Here is an 11,359-nt window from a genome sequence, read left to right as displayed (position 1 = left end):
GCATGGAGAGCTAAGAATATTAAATTCTGAGAGGTAGAACTAAAAAGAAAAGGAGAAAGTGTTTCATAAGAGCCAAAGCTCATTGAGAAATACATCAGCTTAGGATATGTAAGTGCCCCTAGATTTAGTAATAAAGGCATGAAAGTGAAACAAAGTGACATAGCTGAGTCGTGTCTGACTCTTTGCGGTCCCATGGACTGTAGCCCAGCAGGCTCCTCCATCCATGGAATTTTCCAGGCAAGAGTACTTGGAGTGGGTTGCCATTTCTGTCCCCAGAGGATCTTCCTGACCCAGGGATCAAACCCAGGTCTCCCGCATTGCAGGCAGATACTTTACCATCTGAGCCACCAGGGAAGTCATGGATGACTAATGAGAGCAGTTAAAGTGAACTGAAATGTGTGTTAAGGCAGCACAGAAGTCAGATTGCCTGGGACTGGGAGGAGCAGAAAACATGTTTAGGGACTTCCCTGGTGGTCCAGAGGCTAACACTCAATACTCACAATGCAGGAAGCCTGGGGTTCAATCCCGGGTCAGGGAACTAGATCCCACATGCTGCAACTGAGTTTGCATGTTGCAACTAAGATCCTGCATAGCCAAATTCATTTAAAAAAGAAAAAAAGAAAATGTGATCATAGGAGTATAGACCCCCTTCTGGGTGTTTTCCATTAATGGAGGGACCAAATTAGGAAGAAAGCTACAGTGAAAAACAGGGTTGAGGAAAATGGGAAAATAATTTAAGAGAGAATCAGAGCTTTGAGAACAGCTATAGAAAATGCTCCAAGGCAAGGGATGACTATGGCATAGATACTAGAATGAGTATGTGTATGTGTGCCTGGGGCAGGAGAGGGAGGGGGCAGGCAGTTTTAGAAAGCCTTATGCAAATGTATCATAAGCTTAAATAAATCTTTCTAATCAGTTTTCAGTTTCCAGAGTTCAAAGTGGGATCCTGAAGTATGTCAGCATTCCTCACCCACTCAGCTCCCAATACCAGCACTTTGATGGCCCCCACCTTCCTATTGGTGGGCCTACCAGGCCTGTCGGCTGTACCCTCCTGGTGGGCGATACCCCTCATCACTGTCTACCTTCTCTCTGCCCTGGGTAATGGTGCTATCCTCTGGATCATTGCCCTGGAGCCCACACTGCACCGCCCAATGTACTTCTTCCTCTTCCTGCTCAGCGTGTCTGATGTTGGCTTGGCCACAGCCCTGATGCCCACCCTGCTGGGTCTTGCCTGTGCGAATACTCATGCTGTCTCTGCCTCAGCCTGCCTCCTCCAGATGTTCTTTGTCCATGTCTTTTCCGTCATGGAGTCCTCTGTCTTACTCGCTATGGCCTTGGATCGGGCACTGGCCATTTGCCGCCCTCTCCACTACCCAACACTCCTCACCAATGGGGTCATCAGCAAGATCTGTGTGGCCATTGCTTTCCGATGCCTGGGTCTCCACCTGCCCCTGCCATTCCTCCTGGCCCACATGCCTTACTGCCGTCCACAGGTCCTAACCCATTCTTACTGCTTGCACCCGGATATGGCCCGTTTGTCCTGCCCCGGAGGTGGGGGAGCAGTCTACAGCCTCTTTGTGGTCCTGTCAGCCATGGGCTTGGATCCTCTGCTTATTTTCTTCTCCTATGGCCTAATTGGCAGGGTGTTGCAAGGCTTGGGATCCAGGGAGGATCGCTGGAAGGCTGGCCAAACCTGCGCTGCCCACCTCTCTGCTGTGCTTCTCTTCTATGTGCCCATGGTCCTCCTGGCTCTCATTGATCGTCTCAGGATGCCAGTTCCTCAGCCTGCCCATACTCTTCTCTCCTATGTCCATTTCCTGCTTCCCCCATTGGTAAACCCCATTCTCTACAGTGTCAAGATGAAGGAGATTAGAGAGAGAATCCACAAGAGGTTGCAGCCCAGGAAGGTGGGTTGTGCTCAGTGAGAAGGATGTTCCCTTCATGTATGGTGGTTACCTGATACAAAGGTTTCCATGACTGAGAACTCAGTTCATCATGCATAAAATGTCATTCAGGTACACAAAAGTGCATGTACACAGATATATATCCCTGCCCCTTGAAGTGTGCATGTGCATATTGATGAAAGTTTATGAGACCTAGAAAAGGGGAGTGGTCTATTTTAACCCCCAATTAATATCACGTCTGTGGCACAGAAAGGTTCAGAATCTAAGTCTTGTCACAATTGTTCAGGTGTGTAGGAGCGTGCTTTTTCTGCATGTCCCCTGCAGAATTCCCCTTACCATTATTCTTAGATTTTCATCAATTTTATTAGTGACAATAATCTCATTTTACTTTACATCAGATTTTCCTAATAGAAACAGTGTCTTTCACATGTCTGTTGGCTATTTTGTTTCCTCCTCTATGAAGTCTCTTCAAAAAGCCTTCATCCATTTTTCTACTGGATTGTTTATGGTTTTAAAAACAAATGTGCAAGAAATCCTTTATATAAAATGCTTTTTATACCTTTGCCAATATAGTACTTGCCTTTTTCATTATTTAAGCATCCAAATCTCAAGTAAATACAATTTTACACAATCAAATCCATTTTATATATCTTTATAATTTTTGTGTTTCATGTGTTGCTTTTAAAACAAGTGTCTTTAGCCTGTTCTGCACATATTCTCTTAAGCCTTTTTTAAAAGAACTATTATAATGACTTTTCTAAGTTCAATGTTATGTTAACAAGTTAATTATGTACTTGTGGTAGCATCAACTATTAAATATATTCTCTTTTTCTCACTGAAATAAAAAACTATGTATGTCATCTTTTTGGCTTCCCTAGTGGCTCAGATGGTAAAGAATCTCCCTGTAATGCAGGAGACCTGGTTCAATCCCTGGATTGGGAATATTCCCTGGTGAAGGGAATGGCAACCCACTCCAGTACTCTTGCCTGGAGAATCCCATGAATAGAGGAACTTAGCAGACTACAGTCCATGGAATCGCAGACTCAGACGTGACTGACTAAGCAGCATATATGTCATATTTTAGGTGTGTGCATGGACTTGGATATGGATATGGACTTTACTTTAGAAATCTTTTTATGAAGTATGATATATATGTGAAAAAGCTGACTTAAAATTCAACATTCAAAAAATGAAGATCTTGGCATCTGGTCCCGTCACTTCATGGCAAATAGATGGGGAAACAATGGAAACAGTGAGAGACTTTATTTCCTTGGGCTGCAAAATCACTGCAGATGGTGACTGCAGCCATGAAATTAAAAGATGCTTGCTCCTTGGAAGAAAAGCTATGACAAACCTAGACAGCATATTAAAAAGCAGAGACATCATTTTGCCAACAAGGCAAAGTCAAAGCTATAGTTTTTCCAGTAGTCATGTACAGACGTGAGAGCTGAACCATAAAGAAGGCTGAGCACTGAAGAACTGGATGCTTTCAAACTGTGGTGCTAGAGAAGACTCTTGAGAGTCCCTTGGACAGCAAAGGAGGTCAAACCAGTCAATCCTAAAGGAAATCAACCCTGAATATTCATTGGAAGGATTGATGCTGAAGCTCCAATACTTTGGCCCCCTGATGTGAAGAGCTGACTCTTTGAACAAGACTGATGCTTGGAAAGGGCAGGAGGAGAAGGGGCTGACAGAGGATAAGATGGTTGGATGACATCATTGACTCAATGGACATGAGTTTGAGCAAAATCTGGGAGTTGGTGATGGACAGGGAGGCCTGGTATGCTGCAGTCCTTGGGGTTGCAGAATCGGACACAAATGAGTAACTGAACAACAACAAAGTATGTGTCGTATATATTCACATATCACTGATCTATTAGACTAGCCTCATAGTGTGATTTGGTTAATATGCAGTATAGAGTGATCCTCTCTCAAAAACAATGAAAAACTTTGAAATTCTAATAAGAATTACATTTTGATAGATTAAATATAACCAAATAAGCATTCATAAGTTTTCATATACAAGAATTTATGTATTTCATTTATTAATACCTTTTTTACACTTTTCAATAAAATTATTCAGTTTATTTAAATCTATTTCTATGTAGTTTTTGAAATGCATGATTGTGTTGCTATTATAAATAAAACATTACCCCATTTCTGTGTGTGTGTGTGCTTAGCTGAAGGAGGAAACAGACAGAACAAGCGCCATCTTGAAAGCAGGACTCCATCTTGGGCTGGACTGTGGACTTTGAGCTATATGCCCAGTATCTGTGGAAATGACATACCCGCTGGAAAACCAGACCCCCTGAGTGGAAGAGCCCCAGGGCTCGTACCTAGACTCTCCGTTGCCTAAAAGAATACCCTAATTATCTGTGTAACCGAATAGAATCATAAATTCTATTATGCTTTTTGGGGTATGACCACAGGCCTATTGATAGTTGTCCACTGTTAACTACCTAGGCTTAAGGCGTACAAATCATGGCTTAACTTTGATTGTATCTTTCTTTTCCTTTGTTCAGACTAGTTTCAGGGAATTTGGGGAGGTGGGTTTGAGCACATACACTTAGGGTATATAAGGTTTTCACAAAAACTGGCTGTGGTCCTTGGCTAAGAGGAGACTCTGCCTTGGGCCCGCCAGTGTAATAAACTGCACTCCACTATCTGCATTGTCCTTCTGAGTGAGTGAGTTTCCCGGAACACGTGGCTACAACACAGCCATGTCTGACTCCTAGCAATGCCCAGGACTATAGCCTGCCAGGCTCCTCTCTCCCTGTGTTTCCCCAGGCAAGAATACTGGAGAGGGTGGCCATTTCCTTCTCCAGGGGATCTTCCTAGCCCAGGAATCAAGCCCATGTCTCTCGAGTCTCTTGCATTGGCAGGCAGGTTCTTTACCACTAGCACCACCTGGGAAGCCCTTAACGTATAACCACCTTGGGTGGTAAGGATGAAAATTTTTTGTGGCCTGTACGGGGATCAAACCCACGACCTTGGTGTTATTAGCACCACGCTCTAATCAACTGAGATAACCAGCCATTTCTATCTCCACATATATATTGCTAGACTGAGAAAAACATTTTTATCTTGCATTAGTATGTACTTTACCAAATTATCATAAACTTTTAGAAACATTTTTTTAATTTTTGTATTTTATTTGTATTTCTTAATAGCATTCATAAGTAAAAATAGGTAACAGGTAATGTTCCCCTAATAGTCATATAAATTATTTCATTTTCTTATTTTATTAAATTCATTGGAATCTCCAACCCATTACAAAAGTTTAAGAGTGAACATAAAATGCTGTTTCTCATTTTATTTAAATGGCATTAGTGTTTCACTTACTGGCACAATGGTTGACTGCTAGATCTTTGAATAAACTTTATAATGCTTAAATTGTTCATTTATGTTACATTTAAAAAAATTTAATAAGCTTACTTAATGAATCCTATTAAATGTTTTTTCAACATTCACTAACACAGTAATTTTCTACTTTAATATGTTGAACAGTTGAAACATCCTTGTTACTTGTGATTATAGAAGAACACATTTTAAATGAAAAGTGAAAAAAATCAAATTTTCAGATCAAATCCATTTAGTGACAAGATAAGAACACACAATGATACATTAGAATATATTCTAGGAATACAGAAGCAGTTATAGCCTCATATTTTATCAAACTATTCTTTAAGATATATATTCTCCTGATTAACTAATTAGATGTCATTCTCTCAATTTCACAAATGAGAATACTGAGGGGGAGATTTTAAGAATGCCCCATCTATAAAATTAGTTACTAAACAGAATTTATTTTCAGATTTGTCTTAATTTAAAACCCCTGCTACAAAACACTGTTTTAAAATTATTAAATGGAGAAACAGCTTGGTCTTGAAGAACAGTGATGAGGTCTCTGAGAAACTTTTTTGTTTTGTTTTGTTTTTTGTTTTCTGTTTTTCCCAGAGCCCACTCCTCCCTGGAACACCTACCTCCATCTTCCAATTTATTTACCAAGAGTAGAATGTTGGATAGAAAGAATGTGGAGTCCCATAGGCCTGGCTTAGATTCCTCAGTCCATTATCCCTGAGTGACTTGGCACTAGCTGTCCCATGTTTGTAAAATAGATGTAATAGGATTTCATGCGGTCAAGTCTCTGTATCATAGTGTCTGAACATATAAAATATTCAATTAATGGTAGTTTTATTGGAATTAATCATGGAAATTAAAATAACTATATTTAAACTTCATATGCACATTCAATCTGAATAAAGAACTTTACAGTTGGAAGTTTCTTTAAGTTCCTACCACCTCATTGTATACACGAAACTACTGAAAGCATTTGAATGGCCCTTTGTAACTTGGTGGTGGATGAGCTAAATGCAGACTCAGACTGCCTCCGTGTGTTTATTACTTTACTAAGAGATGGGAGCAAAGAGCTCTTCATTTACAGCAGGGCCTCAACTGCTCTCGCCTGCCTCTCACTCTCTCCTGACCACTGGCCACACCCACATCAATCCTTTAGCATCTTTGGTTTTCAGTGCTCACTATTACCATTCATGGTACTGTTCTCTCTCTGAAAATCATTCCACATCAACTTGAATGATAACCTTCAGGAAGAACGCAAATGTTCTTTCTCCTCTCAGCAGCACATATGGGGATAGAGATATTAATAAGAACTTCTGGAACCATAATTTGTCCTCTAATGTCTATTATGCTTCTTTGTGCTAGCCGTTTTACCCACACCCTTTCATTTAGCCTATTCTTTTAGTTCAAATTGAGATACACCTGCCAAACATATACAGTGGCTGAAGTATTTCATCTTGAAGAGACTTTTAAATTTGAATCATTCACAACTCTTTCCTTATGCAAATTCACAGTGTGTCTATGAGAGAGATGTATGAATGTTGATGATGCATATAGGTCTCCATCCTTTGTGCCCCAAGGATTTCCTCCTACAATTTCCCCCCAAATTGGCTTTAGCAAAAGACACACTCTCTAGATTTCCCTTTCACATTACCCCAGGAAAATATTTTGTATTTTTCAACCATTAATGTACACACCAATCACCTAGAATCTTGTTAAAAGATTCTGACTTAATAGACTTGAAGAAGGATGAGATCCTATGATTCTTATTATTTCCCAGATGCTGCTGAGGCACATCAGTATACCACCCTTTGGTTAGCAAGGAAGAAAACTTACTTAGACAAACCTAGTCACATTGGAAAGTATTTAATATAAATCACAAGGAGGAATCAAATGCTGAGAGGCGAATATAAAGATGCTAAATGGTCCAGAACCTTGCAGAATTCTCCCAGTTACAGTTCAACTCCTACTTAGAAGCTTCTCTGATGTTAGACATCCTCTTTGCTCTTTTACCTGAGGATAGATGTCCTCATCTCCCCCAGCAACATTAGGATCACTACCTACTTTATAAACTGTAGATGTCTTCTTCCTTAATATCAAAAAACTGTAGTGTGTGACATCTTTGATAGATATTAATTGATTACTTATTTAATTATCTAATATAATTAAGAACTCTAAAGTAAATGGAAGCATCTCCTATTTGGAAGAAATGTTGTCCTACTCCTAAGACAATTCGGTGTAGAGAAAATGGAACTTCCACCTTTGCCTCATCATTTAGACTTCAGACCCAGGTTTTCCAATTTTTCCAGAACCTTAACTCTAATCTGCTGAGTTTTCACACAGTACAAGATGGGATTCATCAAGGGTGGTACCAGTAAGAATGCATCAGCTATCAGAATCATAGCCAAAGGGGACACATGCTTGGGAAGGCGATGCATAATAGCCAAGGTGATGTTGGGCACATAGAAGATGAGCACAGCGCAGGTGTGGGACACACAGGTGTTGAGAGCTTTGAGCCATTCCCCATGAGATGCAACACCCAATACAGTCTTCAGAATAAACACATAGAAGACAGCAATTAGCATACTGTCTGACATCATACAGAGTGCAACGAACAGACCATAGTAGAAGTTAACTCTATTGTCAGAGCACGCCAGCTTCATGACATCCTGGTGGAGGCAGAAGGAGTGGGATAACAGGCATTTATTACAGTATTTGAGTCTCTTTAAAGTGAAAGGAAGGGGAAGAACTAGGAGAATGCTTTTAAAAGCAAATGCTAGTCCAATGTGCAAAACTCTGGAGCTAGTAAGGATGGAACTGTATCTCAGGGGGTTGCGAATGGCTACAAAGCGATCAAAGGACATGATCAGGAGTACAGAGGACTCCATTTCTGTGAATCCATGGATGAAAAATTCCTGAGCAATGCAGGCGTCAGCAGAAATCTCTATGGTGTTGAACAAAAAGATCCTCAGCATGGTGGGAAGAGAAGAGAAAGACAGGCCCAGGTCTGATAATGCCAGCATGGGGAGGAAATGGTACATGGGTTCATGCAGAGAAGGCTCTGTCCTGATGACAAATAGAATGGTGCAGTTGCCCAGGATAGCCATGAGGTACATGAGGCAGATAGGGATGGAGATCCAAATGTGTACACCCTCAAGCCCTGGGATCCCAACCAACAGGAATGTGGAGACTGCAGCTTCTGAGGCATTGAGAGGAAGCATCATAAATAGGTCTCTTACATATCTGCTCCTGGTAGATAAATAATCATATTATTATTCTCTTAGTTATATTTACTGAACACAACTCACTTTAGTTATCAGTTAAATTAAACACAGTTCACATTTAGCTGTCAAGGAATAATGTTATATAACTTTTTCTATATAAAGAAAAATGAGTAAATTTTAAAAGGTTCTTCATTTTTATCTAAGACCTTTATACTCTTCGAGTCTATCTTTATTCCCTTATATACTTCTAAACAACTCTAGAAGTCTGTGTGTGTGTGCTAAGTCTCTTCAGTTGTATCCGACTCTTGGCAACCCTATGGACTGTAGCCCGCCAGGCTCCTCTGTCCATGGAATTATCCAGGCAAGAATACTGGAGTGGGTTGCCATGCCCTCCTCCAGAGGATCTTCCCAACCCAAGGATTGAACCCAAGTGTCTTCTATCTTCTTCATTGGCAGGTGGGTTCTTTACCACTAGCGCCACCTGGGAAGCCTGTCTATAGAAGTAGTAGAGTGCTTTAATAACTTTTTTATTTTTTAAAGCCATTGCATTTGGAGGTTTATGCATCAAGTAAACTAAATTGGAATATATTGCAATCTGGAAAAGCTATAACATCGTGGATGTGGACAATGGTCATTTACTCAAACAAACCACAGGTGCTATAGTAACAGGAGTTAAAAGAGGATTAAATCTTATATTATTGTTCATGGTACATGTTTATGAAAATATAAAATCGATCTACCACAATCCTGAGGGTGCATTGTGTCTCAAACTTTCAGATGTGGTTAATGTTCCCTTGGCATGCGGTACATAACACAGTAGTTATTTGTTGCTGCCTAAAGACTCACATCCTTTCATGCAATTGCTACTGGTCCTGCTCAAAATAGCCACATATTTTGCTCTTTTTCCCCTCTTCCAAGTTCTTTTCCCATTGTTCTTGGCTTCTCTGTGAATGCCCTTAAAGTGGTGACTTGACCTCAGGTTCTTATCTCTGCTGTTTAGACTTGGCCCTGCTCACACCGCTGGCATCATCATCACTGACACCTTGACTGACTCTCCTTTTAACAACTCTATACCAGAGAAGCCCCAGTGGTGCAGCTGACAGCCTGCCTTTGTGGGGGAATGGAATTCAGAGGCAGAAAGAAAAGGGATAACCCCTTGTCCATTCTTACTTAATGAAACCCTTCAAAATGGGTAATTTCCAAAGTTCCATGTCTGAGGTTTTTATTGACAGGCTTCCAACCTAATTCAGGTAACTAAATAAATGAGCTACTGTTGATAATATCATTTTTTCAACTGTTCATTATGCAAATAGAAAGATGTACCCCATCCCACTTACAGACCCTAATCTTTTCAGCTATCAACACTGTCCCAAACATAACTTGATCCCTTAGCTGGAGAACCTATGAAACATTTTTATCTCTAGCCCCCTGAAAGGCATTGGGTTGATGCCTACAAATTGCAGAGTTTTCCTTGGAAAACATAAAAGCATCTTAAGGAAGTTTAGTTTGAGTCTTCAGGACACCTGCCAGGCTCCTCGTTACCTTATCCCAGAGCAATGGTGGCACGGTTTCAGGTTATTCAGGTTCGGCAGCTTCTTTGCTCCAGCGACCTGCTGGGAATCCGCATCCTTATTAATGCTCTCATACCCTTCTCTAGGAAGCACAGGCACATCCTCATGAGAATGAACAGATACTGTACCCCTGGGAATACTGACTCCGCTCGCTTGATCACTGTCTGTCAATAATAATCTCTCCTAAGAAACTGCAGAGAGTAAGTTTCTGTCTCACAGTCAGATTTAACTCCTGTGAGCCTGTTCCCACATCAGGTACAGGCTTTGGGAATGCCAGTCTCAGATGTTGGTAAGGCAGCCCATATCCAGCTGTAGCTCCAAGATAAAGTGTATACTTAGCAGACTCAATGTGAGACTATCACAGACCTTATGTAGAGTTCTGTCCACAAAATTTTATTTGGTCATCACAGTGTTTAATTTTAGCTTTAATGTGAATTCATTTAAGTAGTTTATGGACTCTCAAATTTATCAAAGATTCCTTCTTTTATCATTGTCTTCACATTTACTGGCAACCAAAGGCATTTGATCTCATGAGCAAAAAGCCAAGGGTCACAAGTAGTCCTCGTATCTTGGACCCTCAAGTTTAGAAGAGAAAATCAATTTTTATCTAGCCCTCAACTTTGAAGATTGAAAGTAAATAAAAGGTGTAATTTTGATAATGTTTTATGGGATGACGTGATTTTTCAGGCAGAGAGTATTTAGTAAATACTAAATATTAGTAAGATTAGTAAGTATTAGTAAGTAAGTATTAGTAAGATCTAGTAAAACATCTTACTCTTGAAAAAGTAAGAAGAGATAAATGAATCAGTTTTAATGAGCCAACAGTGATGACTCTGTCTCCAGGTTAGTAGAAGAGGGGATGTGCTGGGGATGGGGCTACAGTCATCAACTTGGATCAGGAACGAAATTGAACAAAAGATGCCTGTAAACTATTAATTTTGGTTTTCCACTCCCCTCCAAAAATGTTCATTCCAGATGAAGCACTATATAAAGTAATATAAATGTCTAGCCTTGATATACATATCACTCTAGGATCATAATGCAATTATATGGCTCAAGTTCAACTATGTTAGTTCTTCCCATCACTTTTTGACAGGTATCTGCTTCGTTTTGAGCTGAAAATCCATTGGTCTCCAGGTAACAAAATGGGACCAGGAGGAAAAGCAGCTGGAATCAAATTAAAAAAAAAGTGTGTTTTGTTTATTTGTTTGTTTTTTCAGGGAGGAAGGCAGGGGAACTCTGGACCTATGGGGTCTATATTTAAGTAAAAGGTGCATTTATCTAAGTAAATTTAGGTAAAGTC

General features: G+C 40.3%; 2 protein-coding genes across 2 annotated transcripts; one reads left to right on the top strand and one right to left on the bottom strand.

Annotated features, from left to right (window-relative positions):
• Positions 1–953: 953 nt before the first annotated feature.
• OR51S1 (olfactory receptor family 51 subfamily S member 1) lies at positions 954–1,925 on the top strand. The gene has a single exon (XM_065943747.1). It carries the CDS (start codon positions 954–956, stop codon positions 1,923–1,925), a length of 972 nt encoding a protein of 323 aa, XP_065799819.1.
• Positions 1,926–7,531: 5,606 nt separating this feature from the next.
• On the bottom strand, positions 7,532–8,473 carry LOC136175179 (olfactory receptor 51A7-like). The gene has a single exon (XM_065945503.1). It carries the CDS (start codon positions 8,375–8,377, stop codon positions 7,532–7,534), a length of 846 nt encoding a protein of 281 aa, XP_065801575.1. The 5' UTR covers positions 8,378–8,473.
• Positions 8,474–11,359: the final 2,886 nt, after the last annotated feature.

This window comes from Muntiacus reevesi, chromosome 9 (assembly GCF_963930625.1).
Source record: "Muntiacus reevesi chromosome 9, mMunRee1.1, whole genome shotgun sequence".
NCBI lineage: Eukaryota > Metazoa > Chordata > Mammalia > Artiodactyla > Cervidae > Muntiacus > Muntiacus reevesi.
Note: the sequence above shows the minus strand (reverse complement) of the source record. Positions and strands in the feature narration are given on the sequence as shown.